Here is an 18208-nt window from a genome sequence, read left to right on the forward strand (position 1 = left end):
CATTCGGGGTCAAAGAGCTGGGATGGGAACAAGGGAGGGAGGCCCAACAGTTTCCCACCCTCAGGATTTACATCTCACTCTGCTCTTCCTGCCTCTTCCTGAGCTGTTCAGAATGAAGAACAGACACTCACAGCTCATGTGTGAGGCAGAATGGTTATGGGACCCAAGGAGTTCTGCACACAGCAGATATTCAACAGATGCTGATGATTGAACACTGATGCTGCTCAACTTCTCCCAGTGACTCATTCCAACTGGATGAGCTCTGAAACCAGCTTCTTTCTCTTGCCAGAACAGAACTAGTAAATATGCACCAGGATCTGAACCAGGGAAGGGTACAAAGGTCCTTTCCACTGGCCACAGGAAAGCCTGGGGCTAGGCAGCTCCCTCTAGCACACAACAGGGCTCTACAGGGGTTTGCCAAACGACTAGAGGTTGGATGACTACTGGGTGAGAAGGGGCTGGTGGACAACACTAGGAAAAATGGCCCCAGTGCAGGACCAGCATAGCCCAGTAACAGGAGTCTTTGTTCCAGCCCCTGGAAGGGAGGTAGTTGGGTGAGAAGACATTCCTACCACCTCATTCAAGATATCCTAAGCTGCCCTAATCAGACTATATACCCCAATTTAGCTGTGGACTGAAAACTCAGAAGTGGACAATTTCTTTACTCTCCAACTCATGTGGGACACTCAGCAGAAACCTGAGACCTGTTACTGCTGCCTCAGCTGCAAACCTGCTCCAGCTCTCCCCAGTTCTCCAGGCCTCCCCACCCACTACCATCCCTCTCCACCCCCAGAACACATAACTACACACAGGACAGGGCCACTGCCATGTCACTTACCTTTGCAGGGAATCAGGTGGGATGGAGCTGCCTGCAGGGACCTCCCCAGGCTCCTCTGCCCCATTCCACTCAGGCTGCCCGTCAGGGGCCTGCAGAGGCCCTTTTTCAGTGGCCTGGCTGCGAAGGGAACTCTTGAGTCGCTCCCCATGCAGAAGTAAAGGAGATAACCTGGTCAGACCAGCCAAAGCAGCAGAGTCAGGCCCCCTCAAGGAAGACAACTGGGGATTTCAGTATATGAACCTAGGTCCGTTCCTCCTTCCAGGCTGGGCCCCAATCATGGAGAGGCAGGGAGGGCAAAGCAGCTAGAAGAGCAGGAAGGAGAGACTCCCTACTGAGCACTTCCTTCACATGGACCAGACTCAGCCTTCCCAGGCCCCAGTGCTATGTATGCTTGTTCCAGGAGTGAGAGCTGGACACACTCTCAGTGTGTCCATTCCCAGAGTTCACCATCACTGGGGCCAGGGAGAGATGGAAGAACCAAGCAGAAGTTAGGGAGAAAAAGGAAAGTCTGACTCAAGTGGTTAGACTCAAGTGGTCATGCCTCTTCAGGCATGAAGATATAGCCTTAAGGAAGAATTCTAATAGCCTTTCAAGGTCCCAAAAGTAAAATGACTACCTCCCTTCCCCTTCCAGGCTGGCAGCCCTTCTCTTATAGGGGCTCAGGCCTGAGAAGCTGGAAGTCCCCCCTCCCAAACACACACACACACACACACACACACACACACGCAGAGTTGGTCACAGCCACTTCTGATGCGGCAGGGCCCTGGTCAGAGCTCTGGGTTGCAGAACCGACCGTGTAGCATGATTCCTCCAGATCTCTCGCAGGCTGCTCCAGCGCTGGCCCATGACCAGATACACACAGTTTAATCCAAGCCATGATAAGAACAGAGCCCTGGACCAAGTAGTGCTATGTGCACAACGTCTCACTAAAGGCACCCAGTAGCTCTCCTATTCCTCTCTTGGTGCAGAAACAGGAGGTTTGAGTGTGTGCACATGCACGCACTCACACAGACTTTGTAAGAAGCATCCACGTCTGCCCTCAGGCAGGAGCACACTGAGCCATGCTGACCGGAGCCAGGAATTCTGCCAAGTGCAGGCATCCCCGGACCCCTGGGGGTGGCCTCCCACACACTGTACCTCTCCAAGCCCTTGGACTGCTTGCTCTGTAGCTCATCTTCACTGGACTGGCTGTTATCCTTGTCTTCTCTACCCAAGCTCTGGGCCTGTAGGCAGAAGTGGAAAGTGTACATTGGAGGAGTCTGTATTCAGGCTCCTCAGCCCTTCACCTGACTCCCATGCCTAGGAGGAAGCACTGGGAGGTAGCTCTTCAGTGGATGAGGGCTGCTCAGGATACAGAAGCAGTGGCCTGTCAACCATACAGAAAGCTTCCTGGGGCTCTGGCTAAGTCCCCAGGGCCGGTCTTGCTGGCTTAGGAGGGGTAGGCCAGACACTGCAACCACTGCATGCTGAAGTAGAAGACAGAGGTTGAAGGAAAACACACAAGAAAAAGCAAATTTTGCCCCCTGCAGTTGGAAGCCTTCACTGCCGGTTACAAAGAGAAAGAGATATCCACGGACACCCCACAACCAGAGAGGCCCCAGACCTCAGTGCAAATGATGTACGAAGATGCTAAAGTGAAGTGGGCTGCACTGGGAGCAGCAAACAAGTACACTGAAGAGGAAGGATCCTGGGGAGATGGAGAACTGGTGAATGAGATAGTGCTATGGTCCAAACAAAAGGGGCACCATTTGAGTACCTGAGAAAGACAGGGTGCCCCCCTGCTCCATTGTGCGCTCCCCTAGCCTCCCAGCTCCCATCAGTGAACAATGATGCCCCCTCCCTGTCTAAGATTACACCATCCATCCAAAAACAAAACAAACAACAAATCTCATTTTAAAACTTTGGCATCTGGGCAAATTTGGTGAAAAAGACAACTATTCTTGATAAGCTCAAATATTTTCTTCAGGGCTGAGACCACGGGAGTGTGGTGGTACAGCCAGCCTGGCCTCCACCCTCCGTTCCCACACCAGTGGGGCTTCGATCAGACTGACACTGGGCCCAGAGACAAGGCCACAAACCTTAGCTCCCTCCTCATACTTTCCCCCTCCCCACGCCAAAGGCAAGCAGATGAACAAACAAAGAAGCAGCCTTGCCAGTCCCAGTCCCCATCCCAGGGCCTGCACTCCTTCTGTCACACTGACAGGAGCCCCGTCTGTTCCAGGACACAGGAGTTAACAGGAGCGGTGGGACAGGAGACAATTCACTCCATCTTCCCCAGTGGGGTCCCCTAGCCCTGGGCCCACACTCTCCCATACCTCTCCACTGGCAGCCTGAACCCCAGCAGCTGTGGCCAACTCTGCCATCTGGATGGGCGAGGAAGAGCAGGGCCTGAACTAAAAAGCCAGCTCTCCCAAATTATATTAAAAATAGAAATGGCGCTTTGAGTACCTCCTCGTGCCCATAGCAGAAGGGCTCCCTGCCAGCGCTGCCAGCCCTAATCGCATCAGCCTGGGCAGAGCCCGCAGACAACAGCTGGGGTACGCAGTCCTCCTCATGCCCCAGCTCTTCGCTTCCGGTGTCCAACTCACAACTTGCCTTCCCTACAAATCACACCAAGCTCAGTAAATAGCTCCTGCTCTCATTTCTCAAGGAAAAAACCACACAGACCAGTCTATTTAACAAACTAAAAAAGTAAGGTAATCATAATAAAAATTTGGAGATTGAGCACTGTGTCAGAAAGAACTAGTTGCAGACAATGTCTGTCTATTTCCTTCTTGTTTCATCTTCTATGTGACTGCCAGAAACCCCTACTGGAGAAAAGGGGGTACCTTGAGAAAGTGCCCACACAGGGAGCCCTCTAGTAGACTCTTACTGGATCCCCAGAAGAGGGATCAAAGGAACCAGACAGAAATCATCTTCAGAAAGGGGAGACAGCAATCACATCCTCAGCCCTTGGCCTAATACTGCTAAGGACACCATTTTCCCATCCTTACCTCAGCTTCATGCTTTTGTTTTGTATATGATACCGTCCCCAATTAAAGAAATCACAGTGCAGTCATAAAGCAGAATGCTCTGCAACCAATTGAAAGAGTAAGGTAGATCTGAACTCACTCAGAAATGAGGGTCTATTCTCAAATCTAAACACCACATTGCCAAGAAGTTTCTGTAGCACAGTCCCAATTTTTGTGGGAAGAAAAAAGATAAACAAATAGAAAATAAATATACACTTACATGTACACAAAAGAATTTCTGGAAAGGCACATGCAAAATGTTAATGCAAACTGTTAATAGTTCCCACCTGTGGGAGTAAAGCTGTAGGAGACTTTGACCATCTGTATTATTTGAAATAATTTTATGGTCCCTTTTACAATTTATTATAAAATTTATCATGTTTACAACTGATCACAATCATTATCTTGACTGGTGATGTTTTGAAAGGTGTACACACGGTAAAACTTATTAAATGGTATACTTTAAATGTCATTTATTATATGTTAATTATACATCTCAATTAAGTTATATATAATTTAAGTGAACAAAAACTCATTGCACTCAGTTCTAAGCCTCTGCACTGGCCTTGGCCTGGGAGAGATCCAGAGAATATAGACCATGGGCAGGAGCCCACGGGAAAGACAAGGAGACTGCACCATTGGTTCCACCTGTCCCAAAAAGAGGCTGCTGCTTGGTCCTCCAGCTCCATCTCCCTGCTCAGCCCCGCCAGACCCTGAACGCAGGAGAGAGCTAGAGACAAAGCCCAACAAAGGGCTCTACATGCTCAGCCAACCTGAGAACCCAGAACTGCTCCGCACCCCAAAATGCTCATCATGAGATACAGCTTAGGTTTTCTCTTCCAGAGCTGACTGCTGCAGAGGGTGCCTCATGAGAACCATATATCCAAGCCAGGCCCTGTAATACTTGATATAATACCAAGTGCCATGACTCAAAAAGAGGCTGCTAGCCTCATGAGGCTTTAGGAAGGCTCTAGAAATCTGTCTGCTTGAAAGCACCCAAGTGTTCTTATACTGGCCAGGTTTTGGAGCCAGAGCAATGGAAAATACACCCTGCACAGTCAGCCAACTCAGTAATTTCCCCACTTACCTACTGCCATGGGTGCCCCACAATTTACCTGCTTTACACCCTTCCTGACTAATCCCACCTGCCCTTGTTTGTGCCTTTGTATCGCTCCAGTGCTGCAAATGAGGATGACCAATGTGCAGCAGGGACCTGGTGGCTAGGCAGTGGCTCAGGAAGACTCATTAGCCGGAGCCGGGAGGATAGTGTCAGGCTCAAATGGACCTGGCTGCACAGCTCTATCCTGTCTCCAGCACTCACTTCATGAAGGGCTCCCAGACTTGATTCACATTAAACATCTTGTTTGTGCCAAATGCTCCCTTAAACTTGCAGAGACTGCGTGCCAGAATCTCTCTTCTCTCACAAAGACAAAAAAGTTTCACAAACTCAAAGAGGAGAAAAAAATGATCTTAACTTTGGAAATGAAACCACAGCACCCTTCCTGACCAGAGCCTGGGGACTGGTCCTCCCCATGGCTCGATAATCCCATAAAGGCACACATACACAACCCTAGTCTCCAACCTGCCAGATTCATTCAATGTTCCTGCAAAAGCCCATAGGCAATGATCTCACTCACAGGCAATTCACCCAGCAGTATTAGTAATAACAGCTAAGTTTACTTAATGTTTATATGCTGAAGTTTTACACTCCTTACTCCCCTTTCTTCTCATAACATGACTCCGTGTCTGAGTCATCCTTGTACCCTTCTCTGGGTCAGACATCACTCATGCCCACACAGAGCTTCTATCTGGCAGGAAGACAAAGAACCATAAAACAAAAGAAGCGCTAAGGGGAGCAAAAGGAAGAGGTGATGTCAGAGGTGGGGCTCCCTGGACAAAAGGGAAAGGAGCACAGCAAGCAGATAGTGAAGGAGGTGAGGTGCTCAGGGAATGGAGAGTGCTGGGCACACCCGGTGCCCAGTGGGTAAGCTGAGGATAAGGCTACAAAGGTTGAATGGCCCAGGCTGAAATCCACAGTCTACACAGTGCTTTACACATGAGCAAATGTTCAACCCTCAGTTGCTAAATGAGTGGATAAGCAGATAAATATGATGGAGAGGAGGGGAATGCCTTAATTCACAGCAGCAACAGAGTAAGAATGGTAAGAAGCTCCATCACAGGCAAAGTCAGGGCCATGCCTTAATACATGAGAAGGAAGGAAACTCCTGTAAACATATCCTGGGACAAGCAGGACTCGGCTCTGGGTTATCCTAAAAAGTGAGACCCCAGGGTGGGGTGGAAACAGGGGAGGAAAGTGGGAGGGCTAGGGTGGTGAGGAAGGGTGGGAGGGAAAGGCAGAAAACTGTACTTGAACAACAATAAAATAAATAAAAAACAATAATAAAATAAAATAAAATAAAATAAAATAAAATAAAATAAAATAAAATGTGAGACCCCGGCCCACCACCCAGAGACTCACCTCCCAGTGGGCTCCACCCAGCACTGGGGAAAGCACATCAACATCCAGCAGGTGCTCTGAGGTTCGGCTACGAGAACCAAAGTCCTAGAGACAGTGGAAGTGAGAAGATCAACTCTCCTTCATCACAGTCAGCATCTACCAGAGTCTCTCCTCCACCACCAACCTTCCAGAAAGGTACATCCTGTGTGTCAGGCACTGCACTAAATATTTCAATATCTAATTATTTTATTTTTTAAAGATTTTATTTATTTATTTTTAGGGGGAGGGGAAGGGATGGAGAAAGAGAGGGGGAGAAACATTAATTGGCTGCATCCTGCATACCCACAACCAGGAATCTGGCCTGCAACCTAGGCATGTGCCCTGACAAGGAACTGAACTAGCAACCCTTCAGTTCATAGGCTGGCACTCAATCCACTGAGCCACACCACCCAGGGTGATATCTAATTACTTTAATCTTCAAAATAACACTGTGACTAGATGAAAAGACATGTGATAAAGCCAGTATGTTAAAATGTTCACTGTAGACTCTAAACAGTAAGTATGTGGGTAGTCATTGTAAAATTCTTATAATTTTTACATTTGAATTTTTTCATTATAAAATCATGAAACAAATAACCATTAGACTAATACTCTTATCCTCATCTCCCAACTGACAAAGCAGGTCTGAGAGCCTCTGTCATTTGCCCAAGGTCATACACCTGATGTGTCCTGGACAGACCCAAAGCCCAAGCTCTTTGCATGGCACATGCTGCAAAGCATGTCAGTTTCCAGCTGTCCCCCAGCCAGGGCAGCAGGAGGTAGGCCAAAGCGCCCATAAAACCTGTGGGCAGCTTGGAACAGGGTTGGGAGGCTCCTCCCAAGTTTTCTTTCTCCTTCCTATCCAGGTGCCCCTCTGAACAAGGGGAATTAATCAGCAGCACTTCCTCCATGGGCTTCTCTTTGGGACAGGCAGCATGTGCCCACACAGGTGCCAGCTTTCCACTGCCCTTTGGCTGCCACATAACCATGCTGCTGCCCCCACATCCAAGACCCTGTTGGGCAAAGGGAAAAATTGCTACCTGGCAACATGCTACTAGGACAGTTGCCACACCCCTGAAAAATGGTGGGATGCCCAGCCAAGTTCTGGTCCAGCTGCCCACTGCTTCTTCCACCCCCTCACAGAAAAGAAAAAAACTGATGGGCACATTTCTCTGGTGACTCCTTTTTCTAAAACGAGGGCCAGAGCCCTGGTTTTCAATGTTCTGAAACATGGCTCTTCTTCACGACAGTTTTTGCCAACAATGACCTTTTGCCTTCCCTTATTTGCGTATGGGTTTTCTTTTTTGGTGACATTTTCCTTTCAGTTTGAGTTCTACTCCACTTAATGCAGCTGCCATCTGCCTCCTAAGCCCACAGCTCAGTAAGGGCAAAAGCACACAGATTCCTAATACCTCTTCACTCCCTCGTATCATTACTGCTCATCCCTGACCCTCTTCGACTAATCCACTCCCTTTGATCTACCTCCTCCAAACAGATGGGACGTGGTTTCTAGAGGTAATGCTCTGCCAAAAAGCATCCCGAATGACCTCTCTTAGATACAAACCTGGCAAATGAAGCCAGGATGCAGCAGGCTGGGTTGAAGGTCTGGGACAAAAAAAATCCCTAGATATTGGCAATCCAGGACAAAGTCTTAACTTTGGAAATGAAACCACAGCACCCCTTCTGACCAGGGCCTAAGGACTGGTTCTTATCATAGCTCAGTGATCTCTCCCCAGCCACAACACACACACATACACACACCCCCAATCTCTAACCTCCTACATTCATGCAACGTTCCTACAAGAGCCCAGAGACAATGATCTCACATGGTCTCACAGGGAAGTAATAGCAGTAACAGCTATATTTATTTCATGTTTATATGCTAATGTTTTGCATACTTTACCCCACTTTCTTTTCATAACAAACCTAGAAAGTAGATAGTGTTATCCTCAGTTAATACGCTAAGAACTGGAGTTAGACAAGACCTAAGTTTGAATCCTGACTTCCCCACTTACAAGCTGCCTGGCTAGGCAAACTCCTTAAGCACAGTGACCCACAAATCCATGCTTTTTACCACCACTCTGCTGCCTCTCATTTCAGACTCACCAGGCCAAGGAAGGACTTGGGGTCGGAAGCAGCAGAGTAGGAGAGCTGTAGTTCCTTCATGTGTTCACTGATCTCTGGCTCCTGGGAAAAGAGACCCACAGAAAAGTCACCTGGCACCAAGCACAGAAGGTCATGATCACCAGCGAGGGAAGTCTGTTCAGGCCATGAAGCCATCATAAGGGCTGAGTCCAAACCAAAATCCACCTCTTCTGGAAAACCTGAAAGAGGCCTGTGGACCCTCCCTTCCTCTCTGGACACAGGCACCAGCCCGAGAGGTCTGGGGCTGGGCTGCCCAGGTGAACATAGACACCCACACTCTGATGCAGGTCAGCATGCGTAAGGAGAGCTACGTGAAATGCAGTGAGGATGGCTACAGAGTTGGCAGGAGGGAAGTTTGATGCTATCCTGAAAAATAAAAACCAAAATAAGAGTACCTTTTCTAGGAATAAGATGGTGAGGGAAATAAATTAATTCCCTCACCATCTACCTGGAGGAGCAGGACTAAGGACTAGAAAATCAAACATGCCAAAGACTCTCCCCACTAGGTCCTACTTCTGTCCAATTGGATCATTGCACACGTAGAAAATAGTGAGGAGGCATCTTATAACCTAACTGCCCAGGGCTGGGGAAGGGACTCCCAATTGGGGAAGGGCGTCTCCCAACGCCCCCTTCAATGTTCTCTCCCTATAGGAACTCAGATTGCTGCAACCAAGACTAACCCCAAAATGAAATCAAAAAGTAGAAGGGGGAGGCAGGAAATGGGAAGAGGAAGTAAGTAGGACAACAGAAGAGCATGAACATCCCAGGAAGGTTCCAATGGAAAAGCAAATTTCTGCTCTGATTTCTTGAGCCAGCAGGTTTGGAGTTTCTGTCAGGATTTCACCTCCTGCTGAGTCTGGGCACATTTATCACCATTAAGGTTTCTGCCTGCTGTTGACAGCCAACTGCAGGCCTGCAAATGAAGCTCCTGCCTCAGGAATAAAGATCTGGTATGGGAATGTACACAGGGCTTCACAGACAGCAGAGGGTCACAGCCAGCAACTGCCTGTGGGACAAAGTGACTTACTTCACTGGCGTCTGATCTGCTCTCTTTTGGGACAGCAGCCTCCTTCTTCAGCTCCTTTGCTGCCTCTTCCTTCCTGGAACCCTCCTCTCCTGCAGCCACTGGGTCCTCTGGTGCATCTTTTTTATTGGATTTGGCAGGCTGATTGCTCCCAGGGTCCACCAGACTCTTGGACATCACAGGATCACTCTTGCCATTCTTTTCTACCTCTGGGAGCCAAGCGCTGGCCCCTCTCCCCAGCTGCCCTCTGTCCTCTGCACTGATCAGACTGCCCTCTGCAGCCTGGCTAAAGAGCTTGCGGGGAGCAGTGGGACAGGCAGCGTCAGATCCAAGAGAGACATCCTTCTCCTCTGGCTTGCTTGTTCTTGGAGACTCCTGGGGAGCAGCAGACCATGTCAAAAGGAAGACATCCGGAATTAATACAAAGAATTCAGACTTGCTGTAGGACAGAGCAGCTATTCCTTGATTTCTACAGGCTCTAGTTATGACACCAATGGTTAGCAAGCACCCAAAAGCTTTTTAAAACATATTACTGGCTCCACCCCAGACCTACTGAATCTGAACTTCACAGAGATTTAGAGAAACCCAACCTGACCCCCATCCACTGATGGGCTTGAAAAACACTGCATTGGACTGTACAACTCCATTACCACCTATCACGTCCTCGAGGAATAAATCTGTCTCACTCCAGCCCCAACAGACAATCACAGGATTGCAGACTCAAAAGTCAGTATTTATTTACAACGATGATGATAGAGAATCACATGAGAGAAAAGTACCAAAGTTTAGAATTTCTATTTTTCATTTTAAAAGGCAGCAGGAAAAGGCAGAAGGGCATCCTCCAGATGCCCTTCTTCAATAGCAATACGTGCAGCTCTCTCCCTAGAGCTCTCCCATGCATGCGAGCAGCCCTGGAGGAAGGGCCTCTGTGGGAGGACGTCAACTGCGTCCTGAGAAGCAGGTGCCAAGATGGGATCAAGTGTGTAATTGATTTATGGGGGAAATGCTCATGGAGGAAAAGGGGGGTTGGAAAGCCTTCAGAGCACAGGTCTCAGACCTGCGACTAGAGAAAGAGATAGAGGGAGCTTGAGTAGGAGGAGTCTTGGGCCACAGCACAGTTCAGAGAAACATCTGGCAGGCCCAGAGGGGGTCCCACACCAGGAAGAAGTGGCCCTGCTCTAGGGCCTGCTGTGCTCCATCCACTCCATCAACAAGCATGGCCTTGTCATGAGCCACAGCAGAGCAAAGATGCAGCAGCTGTTAATCTGCTAAGGGCCCTTTACCAGGGTCTCTTGAACGGAGATGTGGGCAGTGAACCTCCACAACTGACAAACCCTGCTTGTCACACACAAATCTCACTTTAAAGAATAGGAAAAACCTCTAGAGCTGGCAAAAATTAAAAAAGAACTCCTCCCCCTTGGAAAGGCAGCCAGAGATCTCTCCTGAGCTCAGGCAGAGAAGCCTTCCTCCCAGAAAACATCGATGCTAACACTTGACAGCCAGTGTGAAAAACTTCTGAGCAGAGCTTTTTGAGACTTCCCGATTCCCTACCCTGGAACACTCCAACAAGGAGCCTGCTGATCAGAGTCCAAAGGTCCTAAGAGCAGCCCTGAACACAGCACTCACTGATGCTCTCTGTGAAAGGACCTGCTAAATCCAAAGACATGAGCATCTACCTGCCTGCAGGTCTGGCAGCCTACTGACAAGCCAGCTCAAGCATTCTGACAACCTGAGGAGAGGCAGGAAAGCAGAGAAGTTCAGAGCTCAGCTTTGAAGACAGACTGCCTACATGCAAATCTTGGCTCCACATTAGGCAAATTACTTTTCTGCACCTCAGTTTCTTCCTCTAAAATACAGGGATAAAGTAAGGCCTACCTCACAGGGTTATTGGGAAGATGAAATAAGTTAACACTCATTAAGTGAGTCAAAGCACTGAGAACTGTGCCTGGCGTTAAGTGTTCCATAAATATTAACTAATATAATATGATGAGACCCACACCTTCATTCACTGAGACCTTTGATGTGCCAAACACCACCTTGGTAACCCAAATACGAACACAACACAGATATTGCCCTCAAGGAATTCAGATGAATATGGAGAAAACTGAAATGTCACAGATGGCCCTAGTTATGAGCCTTTCCTGGCCAAAGCAAAGAGAGCTGGACACAGTGGTGATGCTGTCACCAGCTTCAAGCCTGTCCCAGGGAGAAAAACACAAAGACAGGGCACCTTCCAGTGCTGCCCATCCTCCCAACATCCCTAACCTGCAGCCTGGGAGAAATCTGCCATGATCACTGAGCTGACAGAAGGGGGCAAGATAAGCTCCTCCTCTTCAAGACAAGGCTCTTCTGGGTGAGGCAGGCCTCCTCATCTCAATATCCCCAATAGTGGCCAACACCTGGCAAGACCTCAGTAACCAGTGCGGGGTGGGAGGTCCCCACAGACTCCATGAAGGAGGTGGGAATTTCCCAGGGTAAGTAGGGGTACCTGGCTAGCCACACTGCTTCACTCATCAAAAGTAGAACCAGCCCTGACCAGTGTGGCTCAGCTGGTTGGAGCGTCATCCCTTAAACGACAGGTTGCGGGTTTAATACCCAGTCAGGGTGCAAACCTAGGTTGCAGGTTCAATTCCTGGTCTGGGCGTGTATGATCCCTGGTCTGGGCACATGGGAGAAGCAACCAATGGATATTTCTCTCTCACATCAATGTTTCTTTCTCTCCCTTCCTCTCTCTCTAAAAGCAATGAAAAAATGTACCCCCCCCCACCCTGTAAGGATTAAAACAAAAGCAAAACACAAGACCAATCTACCCAGCTATGCTGACCTCATGATTAAATAAAGGCAGCAGACTGTGGATTAGGGGACAGAGGAGGTGTCACACTATAAACAGCACCCATGGCTTTCAGGACAAAATTCCCATCTTCTCACACAGTCCAGCCCCTGCCTGCTTCGCATGAGTCATCTGCAGCTGAACCCTGCACACATCCTCTCTTCCTGCCAGTGAATAAATATCAGGCTTTTTTGCTACTTTGCCATACACATTCCTAAATCTCTCCCTCAACCACTCCCCCACCTCCACTCCCGACTCGTCCTCACAGCCTCACTGCTTTTAGGAAGCCCTCTTTGGCCCCGGGGCCGTGGTCCTGAGATCAGTCTTCCCCATCCTCTTTCACAACAATGACTATATTATAATCCTGACGTCCTCGTCTGTTTTCCTCACCAAATCAGCCCCCTATTATCCTCACTGCCTGGCACATAATAAGTTCTCAGTAAAGGCTTGACTGAATTTTCAAAAATAAACTGTAAAAACTCCACAGACATTTGCTATGCTGTGGAAAGGACAGCTTCAACTTGAGTAAGCCCTCTCACAGCCACTCTGAAGGGAAGAAAACTGAGGATGAGAGACCTGGAAATTAACACTGCTGCTGCATAAATAAATAAAGACAATGAGTGTGTTTTACAAACACAGGGGTTCCTACTCTATAAAAGGGAGATGTAATATTTATTTTAAAAGATTATGCAGGGATTAACTGTATATGTTATACTGCTCATTAAATAAGAAATAGCTAAACAAATGTTAACTATTAATATTCAAGATGATGGAAAAACAAGTAACCTATCAAAAACCAGAGGACACCAGACACAGGAAGAGATTAGCGTTGTTATGCATAAGGGAACACAGCCACACTACAAGAATGCAGGGTTAGCCATTTTCAAGCTTAAATCCTTCAAAAGAAAATTTTCCCACAACGGAGCTTGTCCTTTCCATCTACCTGCATATTAAAATATTACAACATGGCTAACACAGTATGTGAGTTGGCACTCTCTGTGTCTGTGACGACTGCACATGACAGCCAGAGGCGCATCTGAGGGGAAGAACAGCAGAGGGAGACTAGACATTTGTGCTGGACTCCCCACAAATGGGTGAATGAGATAAGTGTGCAGAAACCCGTCAGACAGCCACAAGACATGCTCCTCTGCTCTCACCGGCCCTGCTCCTAATCATTACCTACAGCCCTGCCCAGGACACTCACGCCAGGCCCTGGTGTCAGTGTTCTAAGGGGCACACAGGCAAAGGCAGGGGACTGCACCCTTGGCACAGCTCTGCTCTCAACTCCCCTGCAGTGAAACCTCTTTGTCTCCTGTCACAGCCCAGGTCCGGGGATAGCTCAAGGCAAATTTCTGCTGCTTTTTCGAAGACCTTGTCATCTGCATGTGGAGGGTGGTGTAGGAGAGCGCCTGAAAGGGCTATTTCGTGTTTAACATACCCTCACAAAAAGCCATGAGGCCTCCAGTGCTACAATCCTCCTCCAGCCCAGAGCACAAGGGCAGGGATGCCCGGGTCCTGTTCAGGGGAGACCCCATCAAGCCCACCATCAGGCCAGTCTGTTTTCCACATCTCATTCCCACCTAGTTGGTCTCAATTCTTTACACTTCTCCCTGGTGTTGTTAGCACTTTCCAAACACACTGACATCATCCTGTTATTTCTAAGCCTAGCTCTCCCCCTCCTTTGATCAGATGACAGGCTTTTCACTAGCAACACAAGGCCAAATGCCAGCTCACCTACCCTTCAACCTCCGTCTTTCACTCATATCCATTTTCAGTGTCTGTTTCATGAACCTATCCCTTCTGATTCTGTAATAGACTAGAAATAGTCTAGTAATAGACTAAAAAGCGGAAGGCAGAAGAGGAGGGGCAAGAGGAGACAGGGAGAGAGAGAGAAAGAGAGAGAGAGAGAGAGAGAGAGAGGGAGGGAGAGAGAGAGAGAGAGAGAGAGGGAGAGAGAGGGAGAGAGAGGGAGAGAGAGAGGGGCATCCTTACCATCCCACTGCCTTCTCATGGAATTCAGCAAAGTGACTGCTGACAATGAGACAGGGTAGAACAAACCCCCAAAGCTCTCTATTTGAGCCTGGGGCACCTCAGCGGATCTAAGGTTTATAAACTGGGGCAAAAACCATTTTCAAAAGGTGTGGTCCAAGCAGAGGCAGCTTCATCATCTCCTTAAACACACCCTTCCCACACTCATCTCCACCCCTAACCTGCCCTATCCAGCTTGGAAAAGTTGTGGGAGGTGTACTTAACACCTCCCACTCCAGACATTCCGCCCCATCACACTGGGTGGCCTATTTATACTAAAGTGGTTATACAAAATATGTTTAAAAGCATCCACTCACAAAAAAAAAAAAAAAAAAAAAAAGGCATATCATCATCAGAAAGCAAGCATTTGGAAGTCCAGAACATGTCAAAGAAGAAAATCCCTTTTTTTTGTTGACACTAATAATCCATTGTAAAGTAAAAATTAACTAGCCCAAAATCAAAGTTCATCATGATCAATCCATTTTGGGATCTTCAATCCACCAGCTGATAGCAGGAACCAAGCATCTACACTACATCGGACAAGGGAAAGCCAAGGGAAGAAAAAAACACAGCACAACCTGCCAGGATACCCTCCCTATCCCAGCATAACCCATTCATTCATTCATCCATTCATTCTCTCAATTGTTCTGCAAAATTTGCCGACACCCTTCCTATGTTCCAGACAGTGGGCCATATACATACATAAACATAAACATATAGACACAAATAGGGTAAAATCTCCACTCTCAGTTTGCTCTATCTTGTGTAGACTACCCTCTTTCTCCAAAAGTTAAGCCAGTCCTCCTGACACCCCATTCCTATTCGTGGTCATCCTTCTAAGCTCAAAACCTGAGCTAATAATTCCTTCAGTATTTAAGGTCTTAATGGTAGATGACAAGAAACAAAGCTGTCATTTTAGGGAAGCAAATCAACGAAAGGCTTTGGATTTAATGCAAACAGACCAGGCCCCACTCAGAAGGAAGAGTTTCAAAGGCAAAGATCAGTTTGTTGATAAAGATCGGACATTCAGAAAAAAAGTCACATTTGGGAGAAAGTATTTAAGTCACAATCAAAACATATCTGATTATGCAGAGCCAAAACTATGGACAGTTTGTGAGGTACTAGAGAAAGCCTAACTATAAAAGAGGGGCCTGCAATGGCTAAAGTTGGGTCACCTAGGAAGACCCACCTATAAGTCAGGGCCTGTCAGATAACATCTGCAATCTCAGCCAGCCTGAGACATTCCCCATGCTCTCCAGGTAAGCTGAGGACCAAGAAATAAGAGTTGGAAGTAACAGGAACATAATAAGGGACTATAAGGACATAATATAAAAGATAATAAGGAAACAAATTCTAATCCCTGATACAAGCACTGTTGTTTTAGTGGTCAGTTTTGTGATCATTCTAATAAAACATGAATGATCTGTCCCATTTTAGAGTGTTTAAAGTATTTAAAAGAATTTGGAATATTAGACTGTGAAAAGTTTAATTATGTTTGCAATCAATATTTAAATGTTTGGGGAAATCTGAATTGTTGACCTCATGATTTACTAGTTGTGTGAATACTTTGGGAATATTTAGAGAAATATTAATTTTTTTTTACAGGCAGGAAGGGACTGGAAGTGTTCGAAATCATGAAAGTCAGGGACCTACATCCACAATTGCTCTATCCAGCAAAGCTATCATTTAGAATGGAAGGGCAGATAAAGTGCTTCCCAGATAAGGTCAAGTTAAAGGAGTTCATCATCACCAAGCCCTTATTCTATGAAATGTTAAAGGGACTTATCTAAGAAATAGAAGATGGTAAAAAATATGAATAGTAAAATGACAACAAACTCACAACTATCAACAACTAAACCTACAAAAACAAAACAAAAACAAACTATGCAAACAACTTGAACAGGAACAGAATCACAGAAATGGAGATCACATGGAGGGTTATCAGTGGGGAGGAGGAGGGAGGGAATGGGAAAAAAGGTACAGGGAATAAGAAGCACAAATGGTAGGTAAAAAATATACAGGGGAGGTTAAGAATACAATAATAAATGTAGAAGCCAAAGAACTTGTAAGTATGAACCATGGACATGAACTGAGGTGGGGGTGGAATGCAGGTGGGAGGGGGGATACAGGGCAGAGGGGAATAAGGGGTGGGGGGGGAGATGAGACAATTGTAATAGATAACCAATAAAATATATTTAAAAAAATAAAAATGTAAAAGGATTTAAAGGAAGAAAAAAATCATTTAATGACATACTACTTATTTGATTACTGAGATTTTCAACACCCTCTTGAGTTTTGCTCCTGAGGTGAATGCCTCACTCACCTCACCTTAACCCCAACCCTTCTGGAGGTGTGGGCATTTGTGTGGCCATAACATGCAGAGCTGCAGCCTTAGCGAAATATTAATTGTTAAAAATGAATAAACTGGCCCTGGCTGGCGTAGCTCAGTGGATTGAGCACAAGCTGTGAACCAAAGTGTCGCAGGTTCGATTCCCAGCCAGGATACATGCCTGGGTTGCAGGCCATAACCCCCAGCAACCGCACATTGATGTTTCTCTCTCTCTCTCTCTCTCTCTCTCTCTCTCTCTTCTCCCTTCCCTCTCTAAAAATAAATAAATAAAATCTTTTAAAAAAAACTTAAAAAAAATGAATAAACTGAACACCAAAATACATATAATAGGAAATGCTCCTTTGCAAGTATAAAACTGCGCTAGAATTTTTAGGTGTAATAACAATATGGTGAGTTTGGGGTTTTCTTTGTTTGCTTTTTATAAAGAACAGACAATCCAAACAGACAAGAGACCTCTGGTGGCAGTAAAGAACAGACCGAGAACAAAGAGATCAGAAGCAACAGGACTATTAGGGGTGAGGGGCATTTCCGGAATCTATTCTCAACCATATTCTGCATTTCTCAGGCCTCTTGCCTTTGCTCAAACTGTCTGCTTACCTAAAACATCCCTACATCCTTCCCCCATGTCCAAAACTTACCCACTCCTAAAGAGCCAGGTCAAATGTCATCTCTTCCACTAAGTTTTTCCTGTCTCTAGACAAGTAATTTCTTCCCCTTCAGGACTCCTCCAGTGTACCTGTGCTGCTCAGTTCTTGTACATATCGCCCTGCTTTATAGTTTCCTAAATATTCATTTATTCAACAGTTATTGATTATGTACCAAATACCAATTATCTAGCATCCTTTCTCTCTCTCCAGCTACAAACTCCTCAAGGCCAGCTCAGACCCATATCTTACCAATACCTGGATCTCCCGCAGGGCCTAGCACAGAGGTCTGCTACAGAGCCAGCATTCAACAAATGGTCAGAATCTGGACAAAGTTACACTCTGTTTAAAACCATTGATGGCTGCCAATGCCTCTGTATTTCGATCCCAATTTATTAGCTAGCACGCAGATCCTCCATGATCCAGCCTAACCTACCCCCAGTGTTCTCTCTCACTGCTTTCCCACACACATTCTGTACTCCAAAGGAGATATCTTCCTCCACAAACTCATCCTGCACCTTTGTCCCTGCCTGTGCATTTGAACTTCTCTCTCACCATTCCCCTCTGCTTGTCTAGCCCAGCCCTTTGTTCTTCTTGATTCACCTCAAATGTCAGTTTCTTTCTTTTTTTTCACAATGTGCCAACACTAAGCTAAGAACTTCATTGAATCTATTTAATTCGAAAACAACAACAACAACAACAAAACACTGTCAGTAAGCAGTGGTACCAGGTTTCAGATTTCCAACCAAATCCTTTGGGCTCCTGATCCCAAGTATTTAAACACCACACGCTGTGGCTTCTCCTGTTTGTTAAGTTGTCGTTTTCTTTCTTTAAACAGGCT

The 18208-nt window shown here is 46.7% G+C and overlaps 1 protein-coding gene across 13 annotated transcripts in view; it reads right to left on the bottom strand.

Annotated features, from left to right (window-relative positions):
- Positions 1-18208, bottom strand: part of CEP164 (centrosomal protein 164) — a 77265-nt gene that overhangs the window by 23800 nt on the left and 35257 nt on the right. For 12 of the 13 annotated variants that reach the window (XM_036028520.1, XM_036028521.1, XM_036028529.1 and 9 more), the window contains 5 exons: positions 9519-9890; positions 8453-8533; positions 6329-6412; positions 1976-2061; positions 839-1006 (listed from right to left, as the gene is read on the bottom strand). In XM_036028520.1, coding sequence (XP_035884413.1) covers positions 839-1006; positions 1976-2061; positions 6329-6412; positions 8453-8533; positions 9519-9890 — 791 coding nt within the window. The remainder of the gene's footprint in view (positions 1-838; positions 1007-1975; positions 2062-6328; positions 6413-8452; positions 8534-9518; positions 9891-18208) is intronic. The other variant, XM_036028527.1, reaches the window with a different exon arrangement.

Source organism: Phyllostomus discolor, chromosome 6 (genome assembly GCF_004126475.2).
Source record: "Phyllostomus discolor isolate MPI-MPIP mPhyDis1 chromosome 6, mPhyDis1.pri.v3, whole genome shotgun sequence".
NCBI classification, from domain to species: Eukaryota; Metazoa; Chordata; class Mammalia; order Chiroptera; family Phyllostomidae; genus Phyllostomus; species Phyllostomus discolor.